Source organism: Gigantopelta aegis, unplaced genomic scaffold, assembly GCF_016097555.1.
Source record: "Gigantopelta aegis isolate Gae_Host unplaced genomic scaffold, Gae_host_genome ctg2221_pilon_pilon:::debris, whole genome shotgun sequence".
NCBI classification, from domain to species: domain Eukaryota; kingdom Metazoa; phylum Mollusca; class Gastropoda; order Neomphalida; family Peltospiridae; genus Gigantopelta; species Gigantopelta aegis.
In genome coordinates, this window is record NW_024532873.1 from 139,004 (window position 1) to 163,561 (window position 24,558).

General features: G+C 37.7%; 1 protein-coding gene across 1 annotated transcript in view; it reads left to right on the top strand.

Annotated features, from left to right (window-relative positions):
- Positions 1-24,558, top strand: part of LOC121391363 (B-cell receptor CD22-like) — a gene marked incomplete at both ends in the record, with an annotated part of 172,186 nt that overhangs the window by 123,892 nt on the left and 23,736 nt on the right. The window contains one exon of the mRNA XM_041523022.1: positions 23,989-24,276. Coding sequence (XP_041378956.1) covers positions 23,989-24,276 — 288 coding nt within the window. The remainder of the gene's footprint in view (positions 1-23,988; positions 24,277-24,558) is intronic.

Sequence of the window (24,558 nt, forward strand, 5' to 3'; positions counted from 1 at the left end):
CCGAGTGAGTGCTCCGCGAGGCTCAATGGGTAGGTATAAACCACTTGCACCAACCAGTGATCCATAACTGGTTCAACAAGGCCATGGTTTGTGCTATTCTGTCTGTGGGAAGCACAAATAAAAGATCCCTGCTGTCCTATCGTACAAAAGAGTAGCCTATGTGGCAGCCAGCGGGTTTCCCTCTAAAACAACATAAAATATTTGTCAGAATGACCATATGTTTGACCGTCCCCACAGCGATGATAAGGGTAAACAATCAATGTGCTCTAGGGGCGTGCGTTAAATAAAACAAACACCCTTTACAAATTTTACGTAGTAGCCACGAAAATAACTGCGATTTGGCTTAGATCATAAAACGTTCTCAATTTCATGTCAGCTTTTTCTTTGACCTACAAGCAGTGCCCAGTCAAACTAAAAAATGTCTATTGTTTCAAGCAGCTCGTGTCGTCGTTGTACAGGGACAGTTCTAACAGATTGTCTGGGTCCACCATACTGGATTAAGTACTAGCCAGTGCACTGTTCCACGCTTAGTCTTTCGAAATAATTATTATCTTTTGGATATAAAGTAATAATTAATTGTGCTCAAAATAAGACTACTACATTTTTAGGGGGGGATTTTAAAATGTCAATGCAATATTTGTGAATAACAAGCGGGGCATGGGCTCCCGTTTTGTTTCGATGTTGATCTCCCCCGAGCAGTATGGTCTAATCATGTGTGGAGAGAGAGAGAGAGAGAGAGAGAGAGAGAGAGAGAGAGAGAGAGAGAGAGAGAGAGCGAGAGAGAGAGAGAGAGAGAGAGAGAAGATGATGTCACACTGTTGCAGCATGCCACCTTCATTATATGTGACAATGGGTTGAATCGACCGTTGCCAAGCATGCAAATCGGGCCAGTTGTTCAAAAATGAATCACTGTGTAACCATTAGTTAAGAGAAATTATTAAAACCAAATATTAAATGATTTCAAAGAATTTTTTTTGGAAAAATATATTAAAATTTGACTTAGAACAGCATAAATTAAAAAATATTAGGCGACCCCAGCAGTGGCCAATAGGAAGCGAGCCAAAAGGGATGGGGGGGGGGGGTCGCACACCTATACACACCACACACACACACACACCCCTATATCTATCTATATATATATATATATATATATATATATATATGCATGAATCATCAAGGGGAAGAAACAATCATCGCACTGATGGTCAGTGTGGGGATTCTGTTCCAAGTTTCCGTGCAGGCCGTATCATCCACAAGGCGAACTACAACGCTGAAGTCTAGGCCCCCCCCCCCCCCCCCCCACAGGTACTGCGAGCTCGTCAATTTTTATTTTTTTAAAAAATTTATACTTCTTTTTTCTTCTCTTTTTTTTTGCTGAGGCACGGTAGTGGGGTGAAAGATTGAAGTCCCGTCTCAGTGGAGTACATTTAAGTACCAAAAGGACCCGAACCTGTTGGCCCGACCCTGGGTTTCGTGTAATCCACTACAAGAATACCGTTCGCTGGTATAATTTATTCTAAACAACATAAATGTGGACACTGCTTGTGGTTCTCTCGACTACTAATGTGTTTTTGCAAATTATGTTGATATTGTCACACTGAGTTCCCGTGAATTGCGCAAGTTTGGTACTTTCAGGAAAACGTTTTTATTTTCCAGTTAAATTTCCCCTAAATACACAGACATTTCAATAGAGTCGTAGGGTTTTACCTGCACATTCATAACGATGTAGCACAACTGCCCTGTTTATGGACGCCAGGGTGCTCAGCCCAGGAAAGGGAAAACTGGTTGGGTGGTGTGGGAGATAGAGGGAGGCAAGTTTCATTGTTATGGAATTTGGATTTCTGAGCACATGATTATTATATGGCTATTGGAGGTCAAACATTTGATAACTGACGGTGTCAAAGAGGAACCCGCGATAGTTTTCTGAATGCAGCAAGGGAATCTTTCATTAGCACTTTCCCACATACCACGGCCCTTTGGGGGACCAGTTGTTGGTGCACGGTTGGAATGAGGAGAAAAAACACCAATCAGGATGGCTCCACTGAGGTGGTTCATCCTGCGACGCAAACACCTCAAGCGAGACTCAATTGCCTGAGAAAATCCAAGCCCCTCTGAAGGAAATTTTGGCAGGATTTTAGAACAGTTCACCAAAGCAAACAGTATAACATTGTTAACATTATGAGTTTGGTGTGGGGAGGTCTACATTAAGGGTTATTTTTAAAAAATGGACCATATGGGGGGGTGGGGGGGTGAATGAAGGCATTGCAATTCTAGTACTTGTTCCGATGATAGAAGAGACATACGCTTCTACTTGGGTCAGAAAAAGGCGGCGGAGGTGGGGTTGTGGCAGGTATCCAAGTGGGGTAGGCATAACGGTAAATAATTAATGGGTGGAGGGTTGTTTTTTTTCGGGGTGAGGATAAGGAAAGAGTCTGTAAACTCACTTTGGTGAAAACAAAGTCCCTACGATACTGCCACATAAAGTATGTTTAGGACTCTACTCTCTTTTTGGTTAATCAAGATGTCCTGGGGTGCATTCTGGGATGGATTTAATTAATGATTCCATTTTAGGGTGGGTTAAATTCTTACCATTAAAATGCTTTTTTGGTCATATATCTGAGAATTTTTATTTATTCTACAAATACATAAAATATATAGGCAATACGGTACGGTACTTCTTTGTTGTCTCTATTATTTTGGTTTTAACTACTGTATAAATTACCTGGAAAAAGAGAAAGAAATCCAAGACAGTCCAAATATCTAAATTAAATAACAAAGTGAAATTAAGTGTGGATGACACCAATCTTCGTCATCTCATTAAGTTTTTACTTATTTGATTGATTGATTGATTTGTCTAGGAAGATAGGCAATTACTGTCATCACTGCTGATAGATCGCAACTATATAAATAACATCCAGGCGACTGATATAAGTACGGGTTTTTGTTATTGAAAGCAGAGTAACACATCTAAAATTTTCAGTTGTTATGTAGTACCGTAAGCGTCATCTTCCATGTATACTTTTACCATCGGTTGATTACCGTGCGCATATGGGGCGATTTTTCACCGGAAGCAAACAGTATAACATTGTAACATTTATGAGTTTGGTTGGAGTTTACATTGTATAGGGTATTTAAAAAAATGACCATAACCTGGGGGGGGGTGGGGGGGCAGTGGGGGCTGAAGGCATGCAATGGGTGGTGACCCGGTCAAAATTCCCCCTCCAGGTCAAAACCCCCCGGGGTCCAAAAAAAATCATGGGCTCCGGTTGTTTCGAATGTTTGATATCCCCCGAGCCAGTATGGTTAATAAGGGGTCATGTGTGAGAGAGATAGAAGAGGAGAGGAGGAGAGAACTCGGAGAGAGCAGGAGGAGGATGAGAGGAGCGAAGAGAGAGAGACGAGAGACGAGAGAATGGACTGATGAGGGGAGAGACGAGAGAGGAGAGAGAGAGAGAAGATGATGTCACACTGTTGCAGCATGCCACCTTCATTATATGTGACCAATGGGTTGAATCGGACCGTTGCCAAGCATGCAAATCGGGCCATTTGTTTCAAAAATGAATCACTGTGTAACCATTAGTTAAGAGAAATTATTAAAACCAAATATTAAATGATTTCAAAGAATTTTTTTTGGAAAAATATATTAAAATTTGACTTAGAACAGCATTAATTAAAAAAATATAATTAGGCTAAACCACAGCTGTGGTGGCCATAGGAAGCTGCCAAAAGGGATGGGGGGGGGGGGGGGCACACCTATACACACACACACCACACACACACACACAATATATATATATAATATATATATATATATATATATATATATATATGCGAATGAATCATCAAAGGGGAGAAACAATCATCGCACTGATGGTCAGTGTGGGGATTCTGTTTCCAAGTTTCGTGCAGGCCGTATCATCCACAAGGCTAACTACGCTGAAGTCTAGGAGCCCCACAGGTACTGCGAGCTCGTCAATTTTTATTTTTTTAAAAATTTATTACTTCTTTTTTCTTCTTCTTTTTTTTGCTGAGGCACTGTAGTGGGGTGAAAGATTGAAGTACCGGTCTCAGTGGAGTACATTGAAGTACCAGAAAGGACCCGAAGCCTTGTGGCCCGACCATGGGTTCGTGTAATCCACTACAATACCGTTCAGCTGGTATAAAATGTATTCTAAACAAAATAATAATATGCTGGACACTGCTTGTGGTTCTATCGAATACTAAATGTGATATTTGACAAATTATTGTTGATAGGTCACACTGAGTCCAGTGAATTGCTGCAAGTTGTACTTTCAGAACAAAACGTTTGTATTTTCAGTTAAAATTTCCCATAAATTAATCACAGACAATATTGCAATAGAGTCGTAGGGTTTTACCTGCACATTCAGAAACAAGAGTAGCACACAAGCCTGTTATGGACGCAGGTGCCTCAGCCCAGGAAAGGGAAAATTGGTTTGGTGGTGGGTGGGACTAGAGGGGGGCAATCTTTTCTTTGCTTCTATTGAATTTGAATTTCTGAGCACATTGATTATTAATCATCGGCTATGTGGATGTCATCAACATTTGATAATTCTGACTCGTAGTCAATAGAGGAAACCCGCGATATTTTCTTAATGCAGCAAGGGATCTTTCATAATGCACTTTCCCACATACCACGGCCCTTTGACCAGTTGTGGTGCACTGGTTGGAATGAGAAAAAACCCAATCAGTTGATGGATCCACTGAGGTGGTTCGATCCTCCTGCGACGCAAACACCTCAAGCGAGCACTCAATTGACTGAGTAAATCCCAGCCCCTTCTTGAAGGAATTTTGGCATATTTTAGAACAGTTCACCAAGCAAACAGTATAACATTGTTTAACATTTATGAGTTTGGTGGAGTTCTACATTTATAGGGTTATTTTTAAAAAATGACCATACTGGGGGGGGTGGGGGGGTGAAGGCATTGCAATTCTAGTACTTGTTCCGATGATAAGAAGAGACCTACGCTTCTACTTGGGTCAGAAAAAGGGGCGGAGGTGGGGTTGTGGCAGTATCAGTTGTGGGTAGCATAACGGTAAATAATTACTGGGTGGAGGGTTGTTTTTTTTCGGGGTGAGGGTAAGAATAGAGTCTGTAACTCACTTTGGTGAAAACAAAGTCCCCTCCGATTACATGCCACATAAATGATGTTTAGACTTTCTTCTCTCTTTTTTGTTAATTCAAGATGTCTGTGGGTGCATTCTGGGATATTTAATTTCATTATTCATTATTAGGGTGGGTTAAATTCTTTAACCATTAAATGCTTTTTTGGTTAATATATCTTGATAATTTTATTTTATTCTACAAATACATAAAATATATCAGACAATACTGTAACGGTCTTTCTTTGTTGTCTTCTATTAATTTGGCTTTTAACTTACTGTATTAAATACCTGAAAAAGAGAAAGAAATCCAATGACAGTCCAAATATCATAAATTAAAAACAAAGTAAATTAAGTGTGGATGAAACCAATCTTCGTCATCTCATTTACGTTTTACTTTATTGATTGATTGATTGATTTTTCTAGGAAGATAGGACAATTTACTGTCATCACTGCTGATAGATCGCAACTATATAAATAACATCCAGGCGCTGATATAAGTAGGGTTTTTTTTATTAAAGCAGAGTACACATCTAAAATTTCAGTTGCTATATGTAGTACCGTAGCGTCATCTTCCATGTATATATTTACCATCGGTTGATACCGTGCGCATATGGTGTCGATTTTTCACCAAGCAAACAGTATAACATTGTTAACATTTATGAGTTTGGTGGAGTTCTACATTTATAGGGTTATTTAAAAAAAATGACCATACTGGGGGGGGTGGGGGGTGGGGGTGAAGGCATTGCAATTCTGGTGACCGGTCAAAACCCCCTCCAGTCAAAACCCCCTCGGTCAAAACCCCCTCAGTCTAAACCCCCTCCAGTCAAAACCCCCTCCAGTCAAAACCCCCTTATTTAGGAAATAATTATAAGAAATGACAAAATAATTAATACCCAAAATATTTATTCACACTTGCATATTATAACATTTGATTGCATAGACTTTTGTATAAGTCATAATCCATTAGATCGCATTTAGATCTATTTCCATCTGATGCAGTGTCCGATGCCTTTGAGAGTATCCTCCATTGACTTAGCACCATCTCGGCGGGCTGTGCACAAATTCAAGAGCTTAGACTGCAATTTGACTGTTTCACGGCGAACACGTTTTGCTGGGGGCTCACCCCTGTTGTCTCGCAGTAACAGTGTGGATGCCATTGCCTGGTCTTTTCGCAGACTGTCTATGGCACGCCAGATGGTTGGGTGAGCATGTCCGATGAGCTTGGCAAAGGCATTATTCAAGCCTTCACACACGTTGTTGGTTCGAGATCCATTAGTTCCAGAGTTCTGGAGAAAATGTTGGAGGCGATCGACGCATCCTGATGGGTGGAACAATGCCGTTTGGTTGTGTTGGTAGCTGGATACGGCAAAACTGACCAGAGACGTATGTGTTATCGAAGTAGTCGATTAGTGGTTCAAGTCCTTCTGGTGTGTTTTCCCTCAAGTATTGGATACCGGACACAACATCACCTGTTGGCAAAAATGCCAAACCATCCAACATGCCACAGAAAAGTTTTACGTCACTGTTCTCCCGATACAAATGTACAAGTCCCAGACTCTGAATCTTCCTCCACATGCTCTGTGTCAGGTGATAAAAGCAGCCATGACTTCTAGTGTGGGCCGAACGTTGAACTGACAGCGTGTTGATGATGGCTAAACTCGTAGTCGGTGATCACAGTTGATGGAATCTAATTGAAAACCAAGCACCTGACACTTATTCTCGATGGATTGTAACAGTTCTTCATATGTGGATTGGCTCTTGTTTGAGAGAAATGCATAGACACAGCTGATCGATGAATCTCCGAGCGGCGCACGAATGACAAACAGTTGATGGAAACATGAGCGGAGCAGAGTTTAAATGTTCCATCCATGTACCAGACATCCGAACGAGCCAGATGCGTAGTCCCTCTTCAGTCGCAAAACACTAACATACGGCTGGGCGAATCCACACCATTGTCATAGATCAAAAAACATTTGTGGATCATCACCTCCAGTCGTAATCCACTGATCCTCAATGATTAAGTCTTGAAGTGATTGTGGATTTTTAGGAAGATGCTTGGCACGCTCCCGACGTAGTGTACGTTTCACAACTTCTGGGTTGCCTAGAGCAGCACGAATATCAGTTGTAGCAGTTGCTGTAGTATCCACGACTATCTGGGTTGGCGTACCCCGCGATGTACCACTTACGTTCTTCATGGTGTTTTTCAGCCTACTAGCTGCAACAGAGTCGGGATTGGGATCATGAGTGTGTTGGACAGTGTGTATCACTGTCTGGATCTCAATATCTGTGGTCACTGCTCCCTTGCAAGAAAAGGAAGCCCTGTTGGAGCATTACCATCGCACTGTAGACTTAGACTTGTTCTTTTTGGTATACATATATCCTTTCATGCAGAAGCTTTTTGACCACCCTTGTGATTTTGTATCACTTCCATGGTTGTTCACAGAATGAATGATTAATAGACCAGACCCTAACCATTTTCTTGTAGCATCCCATGTGACATTTGCTGCATGTACTCTACTTTCATGTTCAAAAATAACTGCTCAATCATTAATCCCATCAATAGCTAAGATCCCTTCAATAGCTAAGATCACATAAGTAACAGAGATTGCTAATTACTATCAAATTCTTTCATTATATTATTTAAAGGATTTCTCAAGGCTTCCCAATTACATTAATCCCTGCAGCAGCTAGCCAAGATCAAGCTGTTGTTGTTGTTGTTGTTGCTATATTACTATCATGTTCTTTTCCTTATATTGCAAATTACTATCAAGTTCTTTCATTATACTATTATATTATATAAGTAGTTTTCCTAGGCTTCCCAATTACATCTATCTCTAAGATCAAACATTTTGTAAAAACTACAATTCTAAGTCTATGAGTAGCTTCACTGAAAGCCTAAAGTCTATGTAGTGTAACATACACTAAATAACAACATAAATAAATATATTTCAGATAATTATTCAAAAGAGATTAAAACAATTATTCATCTATGTTAATATTATACCAACTTTACCACTATAAATACCAAACAATAATAATAAGAGGGGGTTTTGACCGTCTGACTATTTATTGCAGGGGGTTTTGACTGGAGGGGGTTTTGACCGAGGGGGTTTTGACCGAAGGGGGTTTTCACCTGGATTCTGCAATTCTAGTACTCGTTCCGATGATAAGAAGAGACGTACGCTTCTACTTGGGTCAGAAAAAGGGGTGGGGTTGTGGCAGTATCAGTTGTGGGTAGCATAATGGTAAATAATTATTGGGTGGAGGGGTTTTTTTTTCGGGGTGAGGGTAGGAATAGTCTGTAACTCACTTTGGTGAAAACAAAGTCCCCTCGGATTACATGTCACATAAATGATGTATAGACTTTCTTCTCTCTTTTTTGTTAATTCAAGATGTCTGTGGGTGCATTCTGGGATATTTAATTTCATTATTCATTATTAGGGTGGGTTAAATTCTTTAACCATTAAATGCTTTTTTGGTTAATATATCTTGATAATTTTATTTTATTCTACAAATACATAAAATATATCAGACAATACTGTAACGGTCTTTCTTTGTTGTCTTCTTATTATTTGGCTTTTAACTTACTGTATTAAATACCTGAAAAAGAGAAAGAAATCCAATGACAGTCCAAATATCATAAATTAAAAACAAAGTAAATTAAGTGTGGATGAAACCAATCTTCGTCATCTCATTTACATTTTACTTTATAGATTGATTGATTGATTTTTCTAGGAAGATAGGACAATTTACTGTCATCACTGCTGATTGATCGCAACTATATAAATAACATCCAGGCGCTGATATAAGTAGTTTTTTTTTTATTAAAGCAGAGTACACATCTAAAATTTCAGTTGCTATATGTAATACCGTATATATTTACCATCGGTTGATACCGTGCGCATATGGTGTCGATTTTTCACCAAGCAAACAGTATAACATTGTTAACATTTATGAGTTTGGTGGAGTTCTACATTTATAGGGTTATTATTATTTTTTTTTTAACCAAAGATCCACAGTTTTTATTTTTTGTTCTATCAAATTTAGATAACGTTATTCTTATCGAGTCTTACCCATTGTTGGTCCCAGCACGAGGAATTCGCACCTCCACCCCCTGGCCTAGTTGTGCCTCATCGCGGGCCCAATGACACCTATTTTCTCCCACCTTTTACAATTACCGGCCATCCCATATAACACGTGGAAAAGAGGGAATTAACACCCATGCACGGTGTGGTGATTTGCTTCCTTTGAGAGTCTGTGTATTCGAGACGTCTGGAGTCGGTGTATTCGAAACGTCTGGTGGTTTGCTGTAAGGCAGGCAAAACAAGACCGTAAAAGAGAAATGTTTTGCATACTTCGGATTGTGGTTAGGTTGTGGGGAGCATAATTGTATATAATTATTATTATTTTTGCTTTTTAAGCCTGTAACACATTTTGTTCGATGATGGGGACCTAGGTACTATGCTACTCAGTTTTAATTCAGTATGTGAGTAGATGAATTCTAGGATATTTGATTTCATTATTCATAAATACAGTCGGAAAATATACTAGATACTAAGTTATAAAGGTCTTATTTCATCTGCCGTATTATTTTATTTTTGAACTTACTGTATTAAATACCTATGGGGGGGGGGGGGGGGGGTCAGAAAGTGAAAATATAAAACAATAAATATAGCGTGGATGAATCCAATCTTCAGACTGCTGTTGTTTCTCCACTCCCCCTGCACTGAATTTTATGTGCTTAAAAAGGAACAGCTGCGAGACAAAATTTGAATTAAAATGTTGTTGTTTGGGGTTTTTGTTGTTGTTTTTTAAATCGTCACAATATTGTAAATACTAATCAAAGTCAAAACTGATATATTTGAAGAAAAAGACCGTAATAAAAATAAAATAAAAGTAAATAACACCTGAAATAACCCCAGAACCCCTCTATCTGTGTGTGTGTGGGGGGGGGGGGGGGGGGGGGGGGGGGCGGGTCGCACACACCAGACAAACCTGCACCCAAATTACTTTCGTAAATCGGGTTGGTAAACGCACAACTGTGCATGTATGGTTATTGGAGAGAAATGGCCTATTTTATGATTACACGTTTTTCCAAATCAAAATCAAATGAACATGTAAATGACAGCCCTATATAAAACCCGCACTCGATCCTTTTGTAATTGCTGACACGTTTTGAGTTATTAAAAGAAAGCTCCTAGACAAAATAACATAGGACCGTTGGTAAAAAAGATATACTAGTAAGCATACTGGTACAGCTATTGGAACACAGGTAACTGAGGGATATATATATATATATATATATATATATATATATATATATATATACATCCCGCAACAACAACAGTCCCAGATAAATCAGGTACCCAAGTTTCTTTTGGAAATCACGCCAGCTCACAATAACTATTAACAGGAGTTATGAAACGAAACAACAGGTGATCGTTGGTCAAATCGCCGGTAAACATAATAGTTGTACAGCAAGTGGAGAAAGGATAAATGGTGGCTAGAGAGAATACACCAGTAACAACAACAGCCCCAGATAAAACCTGTACCCAGGTTCCTTTTTGAAATTACGCCAGCTCACATATTAACAAAGCAGCACACAAACGATCGGCGATCGTTGGTCAAATCGGCGGTAAACAAGTATACAATGTTATTGATACAGCTAGTAGAGAAAATGTAATTGGGGGTTAGAGATGATATACCGGGCCCATAACAACAGCACCAGATAAAACCTGTATCCAAGATCCTTTAGGAAATGACGCTAACTCACATTAATTAAATAAAACAGCTCGCAGACGAAACGATGGTTCAGATCGTTGGACAACTCGGCGGTAAACATGATATTGGTACAGCTAGAGCAGAAAGGGTAAATGGTGGCTAGAGAGAATATCCTTGCAACAACAACAACAGCCCCAGATGCAATCTTTACCAATGTTCCTTTTGGAAATCACGCCAACTCTCATATTATTAAATCAGCACACAAACAAACAGCGATCGTTGAGATCGTTGATCAAATCGACGGTACACAGAATGATATTGGTACAGCTAGTGAAAAGGTAAATGGGGTTAGATATAACATATTTGCAGCAACAACATCCCCATATAAAACCTCTTCCAGGCACATGTAGCACACACCTCTCCCACTTGTGGACGAATATGTACGGGGTTTTTTTGTTTTGTCCTATATATAAATACAGATTTTTTAAAATTGGCTTCTGTTCCCTCCCCCACTAGAGACTGAGCCCCCTCCATTAGAGATTGTGCTCCAAACCCCCACACCCGGATATTGTTACCACGTGCCTGCGTACGTTCCTATCGAAAATCACTCCCAACGCAGACGAAACGACTAACGATCATTTGTCAAATCGGTGGTAAACATGCATGTATAATGCTATTGTTACAGATAGTGAAGAAAATGTAAATGGGGGCTTGCTTATCCACAATAAAAACAGCCTCAAATAAAACCTGAACCCTAGTTCCTTTTGGAAATCGATTAACAAAGCAGCTTGCAGACCCGCGATCGTTTGGGCTGTTGATAAATTAAGCCGCAAACATAATTATATTGCAGGCGCGTGTGCACAGGGGTGTGCTTCAGGGTCTACCCTCCTCTCCCTTCCCGAATTTTCTTTTTAAAAAAATATTTTTTGGCGAAGCATGACCCAATATTCCCTAAAAAAATCTCACCAGTCTAGACACCGGTACTCAATTTTCTGCACATGCGCCTGTGTACATTGTTTTGTAACCCCCACCCCCCATAAACGTAGCTCGCCAGTCTAGACCCCCCCCCCCCCCTTGCTAACATTTCATATGCGCCTGCATTGGCAAAAACAGAAAAAGAAAAAAAGAAACAAATTTTAAAAAACATCCTAAATAATAATACATATAATAATAATACAAATAAAATGAAGTTTTTGTTAGCCGCTTGTGACAGATGTCACGTAGGCAAGCCACATGCACATTTATTTGTCGATTTCACTTCTTTTCTCTCAAAACCGCAATACCGCGATTTTTTAATTAAATTAAATTTATAACATATCGGCAGTTAACAACAACCGACAGATAAAGGACACAGGTTCGCAGCAAAGTGACCGGTGCGAATTTGCAGAATCGCAGCAAGTTGTTACTGGTGTGGAACAAAATAGTCTGATAGCCAATTTGGTTTTAAACATCGGTCCCTCAAACCACCACCCTCCCTATTTTTATTTTATTTTTATTTTTTTTAAATCGGTGGCATATCGAAAAGTCAAACTGATCAAACTGATCCCCATCATATATAATGAATTCTTCCACAGCTGACGCAAGTTGCACGTGAGTCAGTTTCACAATTTATTTATTTAAAAAAATTGGTGTTTCACTTTTATGACTTGAAGCTGTTAATAACAATGTGCATGTAAACATGGTCAATATAATCATAATGAACAGTTCTACGCGTTGGATGAAGTGCAAACGTAATTCTTGTTGAAATAAATATTTTACAAAATTGCCGATCCACCGATCGGCAAATGTTTGGAAACATTTTTTTTTTTCCGAAACCGCCGAGCCGATCTCCGATATTGCCACTATGGTTGGTTCGTGTACTGTATAAATATTTTAATTTTATATATATTCTCAGCAAACAATAAGTATGCATCGATCGGCAATTATTGCACGATTTCGTATGATATTTCATCTTGGTAAGTGCTATCCTGTTGTGGGATAGTGCATAGATAAAAATACATTGCTACTAATTAATTTTTAGCAGGTTCCCTCTCAAAAATTATATGTCAAAATTACCTGTTTGACATCCAATAGCCAATGATTAATAAATCAGTGTGCTCTAGTGGTGTCTTTAAACAAAACAAACTTACTTTTTGTATAGACAATGAATCCATGACGTTTTGCCCCCAGTTTGACCTGTTCGCCCCCAACTGTTTCCTTGTTTGCCCGAACTATTTGTCAGTTCGCCCCCAAATCCCAATTATTTGTTACTTTTAAACCATTACTGTATTGTTTCTTTAGAGGCATGTTAAACCGTGTGTGTGTGTGTTTCTTTTCTTAGAGGGGAGGGATTGTCGTCTTTCCACGATTTGGTTGGATCCTGAGTCAGTCCGGGCACATTTGACATAATCACCAGTTTAATTAATTAATACATATAAATCTTTATGGGCGTGAACTGGTACCTTTGTGGGGGCGAACTGGTTAAGCACGCGAGGGCGAACTGACATCCGATTTGGGGGCGAACTGGCTTGGGGGAGAAACGTCTGGTACCCTAAACAATTGAGGTTTATTGTAGCCCAAACCAAATTTTACTTTCAAATAATTAATTTTGTATGTACGAAAAAAACATATGAATGCATGATGTTGCGACCCCAAGCCTGATCACCAGAAAGGATTATGAAATATACACATTATGTTGCTTAAAATTATAAAACAAAATGTTTTATAAGCTTAAACAAAATATCAATAACTATCTCTAACCTTACATTAATTCTAACAAATATTTTTAAAATGTGTGTTTTTGTTTGTTTTTTTGTTTTGTTTTTGGGGGGGGGGGATAAGGAAGACTTGCCAAACAACCAATTACCTAAGCCAAAATCATTTTTATTACCTAACATAATATTAGGGGAGGGGGCGAACCCTTTAATAGTTCGGGGTGAACTGACTGGGGGCGAACTGGTTTGGGGACGAAACATATGGTACCCAAAACCAATATATATTACTAAGTAAAATGAAAAATGACTGCTACTTGTGATACTTTAAATAAATTAAACAAATTAAAACTAAATTAATTTGTAAACAAAGACTGCTGACCTATCAGAGTACGTGAAACTGGACATGTGACCTAAATCGCCCCAAAAAAGCATTACTATCGTTGTAAACATCTGTACCCATCGGTGAAATAACAAAAAAATTTCTGTAATAAATGCATCAATTTGGCATCTTAAAATATTTATTTTGCATTTAAATGTATTATTTATGATGTCAACGTGATCTATGTGTATTTAAACTGCCCCCGAAAAATATGCCTTGATCGGCCATTTTGGAAATTTTATGTGTCATGACCCAATGTTGCATCATGTAGAACAGTTACATTCGTTCGATTGTCATCAAACATCACACAATATGAGAACAAATACAGTTAAAGATGTCAACTTATATATATTAAAGGTGTCTAGAATAAGTAAGAAAATAATAAAATCATGTTTACCTTTTTTCCCTTCCAAACGTGACGAAAATAGTAGGACATCCGAAACTTGACCTAAGTTCTTCATTTTCCGCCATAGCCAAGTATTCGGTAATAAACTGTGATTGTTTCTGCTCAATTATGCAGGGTGGTGTGGTGGTGATGGTGGTAGGGGTGTAACGATATACTCGAATATTCGGTGCACCGAACAGCGATCTGTATCGTAGTTGGGATGCAGTCGATTCGTCCACTGGACAATTCGTGCACGGACGATTCGTCCACTGGGTTTTTATTTCGTCCATTATTACCCCATATTTTTTTTGCTGTGTCATAAATTTACAAAGGTGAAAATAAATTATATTGCATTAGATTACGCTTGGTTGATGTTTTTGTAACAATGCTCTGCAGACATAATTCTTTGGCGTTTCTATTTATTCGGTTATTGTTTGTTTCTATAATGTACGCCTTTCACGCTACATGTCGTAGGATGTTTTTAGTACAATGTGCCCAGTAAAGATAATCTTTAGTCCTTCCCTTTCAACGTGGTAAGTGTACAGGTGTCCTCTATTGTGATATCGTGAAGTAATTAGCAATGCAGGCTCATTACTGCTTAAGCTTGTTTCACCAAGTTGGATCCAGTAGCGTCTAAAACAACACGCCTTATTTCAAAGCTGCACCGCTAACTACCTGTATGGATGGAATGAATGAATGAATGAATGTTTAACGACACCCCAACACGAAAAATACATCGGCTTGGGTGTCAAACTATGGTTTGTTGAATTGTTTTTTAATGTACATTTAATTAAATTGGAATTGAAGACAACACGTTTTTATTTTATTTCGAGGTTATTAGGCATAACGTGACAAGGGAGGGTACAGTGGATAGAATTTACGCCATTGAAGGAGAACATGACGGGGGGGGGGGGGGGGTAATAAAGTCTTCCGATGCGGAGGCTTGCTGATGATAACTAGTTTAACGTGCCTATATACCACTTTTGAACGCAGATTTAAAAGTTTAAAGACCGATCGATATGTCCACGTGAGTGGCCTCGTTAAGGCCGTTTGGGTGCACAGCTTAAAGGGACGAGATGGGCTGCATCCCGTCAAGAAAACCTCTAGATTGACAGTCGATAGACGTTGAAGGTGTAGTGCTGTGCTGAAATACATATCTTGAAAAGCCGGATCCGTCTGAACGAGAGAGAGTATCAGACTAGGGTATAGTCCAGTCGTCATGGTTTGGTATAGTGGTGCGGACGGGCCCGACTCCGGAGGATACGAGATGGTATCACTATAAAGCAAGGTAAAGTCTAGAAAAAGAGTAGTAGGGGCTGATCCCGCTTCCTATTTCTTCTTAGAGTGGAGCGGTCAATCTTCCAGTGCTGCTAGGACAGGCTCGGACATGTAGAGACTAAACGCGAACAACCGCGGCGTTCTGCAGAATGGCCGTCATACGATTCACGAAAAAAACCAAGTCGACAGTCAGACGGAGAAATGACGTGGAGGCAAGGAATCTCGCTAAAAAAGAATCCAACCTGGTGGTGCAGGCTGTCGAAACGAGAAGCGTTCCAGCGTTCAATCAGTTCCAATGGCCGCATACATCCCAGTACAAAACTTCATTTCGCTGACAAAAACAACGAAATGAAGGACCCCCAAGTCGAGCACACGAAAGCACGTGCAGTGTGCACACGCAAAACAAACACGTCTTACTGCGTGGAGCTCCAGACAGGGAATCCGGAGGCTTGCATTACCTATTTACCACATTGTGTACGGGCGAGTGGACGAATCGTCCGTGGACGAATCATCCGCATGATAATGAATACAAACGGTTAATAAAAACTGGATAGTAATGTTGAATTCTAACTCTATTTTACTTTTTTGGTTATAGTATACACAAAATAATGTTAAGAAACGATTACAATGTCAAAGAAATAACTATTAATATGTTTGAAAAAAAATGCAGTCATCGAGTGGACGAATTGTCCGAGGTGAGTGGACGAATCGTCCGGTGGACGAATCGTCTGTGGACGAATTGTCCAGTGGACGAATCGACTGGAAAGCTCGTAGTTGCATTCGTATTCGTCACTAGCTGAACCGAATACACGAATACTTGTATATAATGTTTACTGTATAATTTATGTTTCTAATTCATACTAACCAAAACGCAATAATGATTCGATCGTTTTTATTGTCTTTTTTATATTAGGTCAACCGCATAGTCAGACTCATAGACCGATCCTTTTTTTTTATTCCATGCGTTGGACTGGTACTCTACATGCAGCTTGACTGCGCTTCTGTCAAAACACTGTATGACGTCGCATAGTCTCGTTCAACCAGCCTAATACGAGACACAGGCGAGTGTAGTTCGTTAATTTATGCATTCTACGCAGTGCAACGTCAATAATGTTGAACCAATATTCTAACGTTTAAATGGCAGCTCAAAACAAAATATATTTGTATAATTCTTAACCAGAACTGTGGCATATTAGCAATTCCCCCCCCCCCCACCCCCCCACCCCCCCCATCAGCTACTTTTTACAGATCTTTATTATGACAGGTGTGTTGGGGTGGGGGAGTCTATTGAAAGTGAGGAGGTAGTATAGGATAATTACAAGATGATCCTGTTTTAATCATATATAACCATATGTATCAAATATATATATATATATATATATTTTTTTTTTTTTTTTTTTTTTTTTTTTTTAAATTATCGTAAATACTATCTAAATCTGCTACATGTATGTTTGGTTGTTTAGCCACTGTTCTCAATGAATTCGATAAATCCTGTGAGAAGTTATGAATTTTAAAAAAATAACCATGAAAATGTTTTGGACTTAGTTTTTTCCCCATTCATTTGGAACACATCATTTTCTTTGCAAAAGGACTATCTCCAAACTAATATTTCACTTATATTTCACTTGTAGAAACAACAACAAAAATATCTAATTCCAGTTCACTTATACCACTGATAAACCACTTATAGGTGAAAAATATGTGGAGTATCAGTGAAGTATCCATTAACCATTTTTTTCACTTATACTTATACACCCTGATACTTCACTTATACCAATATATAGGTAACTTATAAGTGGCGTATAAGTAAAGTATATTCCACTTATAAGTTTGTATAGGTTATTTCCGTAAGGGTTGCTGCATTAAGAAAAATATAGCGGGTTTCCTCTGATGACTACATGTCAGAATTGCCAAATGTTTGACATCCAATAGCCGATGATTAATTAATCAGTGTGCTCCAGTGGTGTCATTAAACAAAAAACAAACAAAATCAAACTAATTTGGACGTCCATAGAAATAGAGATGTTGTGGTGGTCTAATTGCCTTGTGTTTATTTCACTAGTAGCAGACGACAATGTTTTGTACAGCCAGTGAGTAAAATTCAGTATGAAAATTTGGAGATAGAGGAATGTTTATGCATGTTAAAAAGGTGCCTTATGGAAAATAGTACTTTTTGTTACATGATATGTCTAATTGTTTATACTTACCGCAAACTGGCAAATTGTAAACATTGCTTTATTCTTATCAATAAAAAATACCTCTGTCAACAAAATCTTCTGCATTTGACGTGGTAGCTTTTCTTTGATGACCCACAATTGCTATTTAAAGATAACATGCCAAAATACATACCACTCCATAATACATACTGAGATGATAATACTGTTCCTTGACCATGGATGTATTTCACCAGACCAAAAAAAATAAAATCAAACTTATTTTATGCAGATTTGAATCTTAAAGGTAGACTAAACTCCAACAAAAGCCTTATGTGTTGGAAAATGCATACCCGGACCACCAATACATACTGACACTTTAATAAATGAAAAATGCGTAATTATAGAATTAATAAAAAAACCATGATTATTCCTGCTAACTTGGGGCAGCCATCTAATTCACGACAAGGCGCTTTGCTTTCATCAACCTGACTTGTAAAACAACATAAATGACTTGATAGTATAATAAAACTATTTAACTAAATGTATTTCAATTTGCATCAATATAACTAAATGGAGTTATAGTATTTTTTCTTTTAAAAAATCCAAAGAAAAAATGCATATTATTAGGCCTATTGGTAGGATACATTCAAGCAAAAACAACCACTCACGATATCCAAGTGATAATTTTCTTTTCTCTGGGACTACGTAATTGGTCAGTTTTGTGATTTTAGATGGGAAATTAAGTCTACTTAATAGAGGGTTTTACAGAATTACTTACAGTAATAAAGCAGGACGGCTGGTAAAGTCCATTACAATTTGAGGTTATCACACAATATACCCTGTGATTTTAATAAAAGAAGCACGTCTTTTTGGTGTGTCTAGACACAGTGTCTGGGGACCATCTAAATATACACCTGCCAATCAAGAACCACAGGTACATGCAGGCCAAGGAAAGAAAAGACCAATTAACCAAGAAAACACTCCGACTATTATTTCAGTACGTGGGTTAATTTATATACAAAACATAATACAGTTATTTCAACACTGGCAATGGTGGTTTATTTTGTATTAAAAAATAAACTACATATACACGTTGCTGTGTTACTGGGATGGATATTATTACAGAATATTGTGATGCAACCACAAAAATCAGGTATGTTTTGTTTCTTCAGTTCGAAGACTAATTCCTGACGTGACACGTTAGGTATTATGTAACCACCAGCTCGCCAGAGGGCGTATTCACTGGGATGGTACGAAATGGCTGCGCCCATTATATATAATAGCCGTCACATTTAACCGTTTTATTAATTAACTATATGATTATACTTGTTGATATTAAGCAATAATGTGCATTATATATCGTTGAATATGCATACCAGTCCAAAAGCCTTGCTTTATCATTCCTTTAAGCAAACAGGCGTTTAGCATTATAATCCGTTAATATATGGCTCAATCTATATAGAAAATAACTTATTAATATTTTTTAAATAATATACTTTACGAGGCACAGAATTAGGGGTGTATCCTATCCCTGACCTTGAACGTGTTACAAAGATTAATTGATGGGAGAATGTTAGCAGGTGCTGGATTTGGGCCAGGATAAGAAATTAATTTTGTCTTTTATATGAGATGAGAAGACTTCTCTAACGCAACCAAACTTAACTACATTACATTAATGTACACACCCATTAAGAAATTGACATCTGTGCCTGGTTAGTATACTTTGGAATACTATAGGTGTTCGTTTTTAAGTTGTGCCCCAAATCTATATATGTTGAAGTCTTATTATTCTGCAACTGATTTTACAGCCAATATTGTGCGTTTGATGTGTCCAATATGTGACACAATATATATTCTTTGACAGATTCAGATTCATATCCCTGCTGTCTACAATCTGCAGAAACCATGTCAACTCAAAATAATTTATTAAGTAAACAATCTATCAAGGGATCCTTGTACCACTTTAGTCACGAATGGTATAATCGTAAACTGTTACACAATTTTGCAGTAAGAGCATACACTGCTTCCAACACTCCAGCACTAAAGCACATTTGGAGCCTCTGATGCTGCATCCAATTCTCTCGTAATTGACATTTTTGACACCAATGCTTATGGTCCAAGCCATCGTTTGTGAGTTTACCCAGGTAGGTGAACCAGTAAACTTCATGTAAGTGGAAGATTCTGGGGCTGAAACGATTCACTGCTTGATGAGATTGTCTCCATGGATTTAGCATACATGTATATACTGTTCAACATATCATCAGTCAAATATATAATAATCTGATACCAGATTTGCCTTCATGCTCTCAATATCTACATGTTTTCCTAATTCTACTTGGAGCCTCGTGATCTTTTGTTGATGTACTTCCTCATACCCATCATACAGGACTCATACAAAGGCAAACTAGTGGACACTTGGACCCAGGCCTACCTAAATCCACGTCTGTCAATAAATTTAAGTGCCATTTCAGACGCTGTTTCAGTTTGTCATTTGGAAGAAAAAGAGAGAAGGTTGATATTTATAATTCAAATAATCAGAAATGCATTAAATATACAGATATTCATATTTCAAGCACAAAAATTCAAGTATATTGTTTTAATTATTAGAAAAACCAATATTTGTGGGAAATACAAACTGAGGATACTATTTTTAAAACGCTGTCTATAACGGTATAATACATGAACATTTATGATTAATTTGCAGTTTTATAAACTATATTTATTACGGATTTGGTGTACTGTGACATTTTATTACATGCCGATGTTCTGTGACGTACTTAGATAGGCCTACCATTGTATTTTCAATCGCCACACATTTGTTAAATGACTTCACACGTAACGTCATTTGGAATAATTTTTTTTAAATTTCCTAAAATTTCTTAAAATATAAACACTTTTAAAAAGAATTCCCCAAAGCGGATTTTAGCAGATTTTGAATATGATTTTCTACAAATGATACCAAAATAATTTCTATACCATTTTGTTTTGGGGTTCAACCACTTTTTCGCCTTCAATGACTACTACCACTACCAGTTTCGAACGGCTCTGACATATATGTCAAGTCAGCATTATGTTATTGATCTAGAATGGTCCCAATGTTGTTGATAAAAAATATACAAACTTCGACAAAATCTGTCATTACAAAGGATTTTATTCCAAACGTGTGATGACATAATAAAGATAATATTAAAAAATCGGTCTGGTAAGATACAAGTTTGTTTGTTTTTTTGTTTAGCTATACCACTAGAGCATATTGATTAATTAATCTTCAGCTATTGAATGTCATACATGAAATTCTGACACGTATGAGGAAACCTGCTACATTTTTTCTAATGTAGCAAGGGATGTTTTATATATGCACTTTCCCACAGACAGGATAGCACATACCATGGCCTTTAACCGTTTGTGGTGCACTGATTACGTGAGATACAAAGCTACTGCAAAGACATCATCAAGTATGTCTTTATATTTTGTCATTCTTTTTTGGCTGGGTGTGAACAGGGTTTAGCTTAGTCGGTTGATTGCTCGCCTAAGGTGCTTGCATCACAAGATCGAAATACCTTGGTGGATCCATTCAACTGATTAAGTTTTTTGCATGTTCCAACCAGTGCACCACAGCTGGTCAAATGACATGGTATTTGGTTTCCTGTCTGTGAGAGTATCCGGTTATATATGTATATAAAAATCCCTTGCTACTAATGGAAAAATGTAGCTTATGATCTTGAGCTCTCAACTTATTATCTCAAGCTACAAATTCATTGTAAAATTATGTCAAGTGCCCAACATATTAACTCTCATCAACATCAATGTCTTTTTCTTTTGCAATTCTCTTTCTGGCTGTACAGTACTGATGCAGAAGTCAGTAGTCGAGAGCTTAATTAAGATAATAAGTAAACCGCTGGAGATAAAAAAAAATTAGCACGAGATAATAAGTCAAGAGTTTAATATAATAAGTTGAGTACTCAATCAAACGCTGATATAAGATGGGCACTCGAGATAATAAGTCAAGAGTTTAATATAATAAGTTGAGTACTCAGTCAAACGCTGATATAAGATGGGCACTCGAGATAATAAGTCAAGAGTTTAATATAATAAGTTGAGTACTCAGTCAAACGCTAATATAAGATGGGCACTCGAGATAATAAGTTGCTTTAGATAATAAGTCAAGCGATCAAGTTAATAAGTTGAGCAGTTGAGATAACAAGTCGAGCACTTGAGATATAATCAGTAATACGTACAAGATAATAAGTCGAGAGCTCGAGATAATAAGTTGAGTGTGCGTTCAACATGCATAGAATAAAAAGGTCAATCGATGTTTACTTGTGGCTTAAACGTACTTTGATGATGTCAAATTATGAAAATGTAGATATGAAAATGCATGTTTCTGTGCGCAGATCATCTTAGTGGAAAGTGCACCTTATGTTGAGATCTTGACCTATTATATTGATGTTGAGGGCTGAAGCTATTATTTAATTGAGCTCTTAAGTTATATTGTTGAATGCTGTACTTATATGTATCTCTTGTCAATGCGTACGTACTTTCAGTGGCATATAGTCATGATAACAGGTCGAGAGCTTGACTGTATAAGTTGAAATCTTGAGATAATATACCGACATTTCAAAATAATAAGTTAAGCACTTGATAGAACAATTCCATATTTCGAGATACAAGTTGAAGTTCAGTATGTTTAAAAGTATAAGGAAAAAAAATGTGTGTGTTCTAAATATACCACCATATTATTTGTTTTATGGGTGGTTTTTTTTAGATTGTATGAAAAGAAAGTTCAAGGCCTTAGTACATTTTAAATTACTGGTGTTTAACATAATTGTAGTTATAATTTTAACACTGTATGGCTGAAATTTGATCCACGTCTGTGGCAATATGATTAAATAATAATCATAACCATTTTGCATTAAGTTCATATATGCAGTCCTCGGCTGTTAAGGCCGTGGTTCATATAAGCAAACTCCAATTCAGTTAGATTGTCGCTTAAACAATAGACCAACTTGTTGACCTATTTCAACATTAATTAAAATGGGGGGAAAGTGCAGTAATAAACTCTGGATTGTGTACTAGAAGAAATAGATTTTATGGCTATAATATCAAGGTTTTTTTTGTCTTGAAACGAAAGTTCAACATTAAAATTTTATATTAAAATTAGTTTCCGGCATACTTTGTAATTCACCCGAATACCCTCGGCATAATTACGAATGTTTTCAAAGTCTTTTCAAATCACTGGCATGATTCTGTTACATCCACAGGTAATAGTTATTAACCAGTGGAGCTAATTGTATAGTCAGATTAAAATATAATCTGACCCCTATAGCTCTGATTGGTCAATATGCCACAGAGTACTGTGCATCAAATCATGTCCAAGTCACATGGTCTGTGACTTTGTAACAAACTTACTTAAGGAACAAAAATTAAATAGTTGGCTATGATCATTGATTATAGTGTTACTATATTTTGTACATGTATACATATATAAATAACAGATGTATATTCATTAACCTCTGGTTGAAATACAAATATTTAAATGAAGTTTTATTTGAATTTTTTTGTTTAAAGATAAAGAAAGAAAAATAATAGATGTAAAAAAAGACTGTATTTTGTAAATGAGACCAATATAGCCTATATTCCTAAATACCTAGCTATTATCATTTCTTTTCCTTCTTTTTATTATTCCATCTACTTTTGAATTGTCTTTGTTTAAATTTCATTTCTTTTAGAAAGTAGAAAGTTACATGCTTGCCATTTTTGGGACCTTGAGTAAGTTTTGTAGGCTAACAATTATGAACTAATCGAGAATTTTACCAACTTCGTGGATTTCTGTAAAGAGTTTGTGTAGGCTACAGAAGCCACTATTTAATACAATTCCTTTTTTTTTCATAACTATATAAACAGTATAAATGAGTTAGCCTTATCAGATGTTGTGATCTATTAGCTTACAAATGTGGACTGTTTCAAAGTAATAATAAATTAAATTGGCAAAGGAGTTTTAATCGGATTGGTACGTCTTCAGTGTATGTTATGGTATTCGGCAGTACACAAACACTTTCCTGTCACCAAATATCCACTGGGTTGGAGACTCAAGTCTTGATTATAATGCTAGCAAAAATCTCTCAGAATCCTCCTTGACTACCGAAAATGTGTTGAGTGGACAGCACCGGCCCATGGTACTACAGCATCAACAAAACACTATAGTAAATAGTTCACATTTAATTTCCTCAAGATGACAATGATTGTTTTCAGATCCACCAAGTGAAGCTCCAGCTATTTCAGGAACAGGATTCCCTGTGTTTGAGGGTGACGTCATAACACTGCACTGTTCTACAACAGGTGGAAACCCGAAACCAACTCTGACTTGGTCCTGTCCTGGAGGGTCTACTTCTTGTTCTAACACTGACAGTGGAGAAACCAGAACCTGTACAATATCATTTACAGCCAACAGACGTCAGAATAACGTAGACTGTGTGTGTACTCCATCCTGGCAGTATGGTGGATACACTGAGAGTAAATCCAGAAAGATGATTATTCACTGTAAGTAGATCGGATGTTTTAGTTGGTAGAGTGCTCCTTTGAGGAGGGATAGGTCCTAGCTGTCCCAACCAATGACCCACAGCATCAAATGACATGATAGAGAGCTCGTTTGAGAAGGGATAGGTCCAGTCCCAACCAATGCCCCACAGCATCAAATGACATGGTAGAGAGCCCGTTTGAGGAGGGATAGGTCCAGTCCCAGCCAATGCCCCACAGCATCAAATGACATGGTAGAGAGCCCGTTTGAGGAGAGATAGGTCCAGTCCCAGCCAATTCCCCACA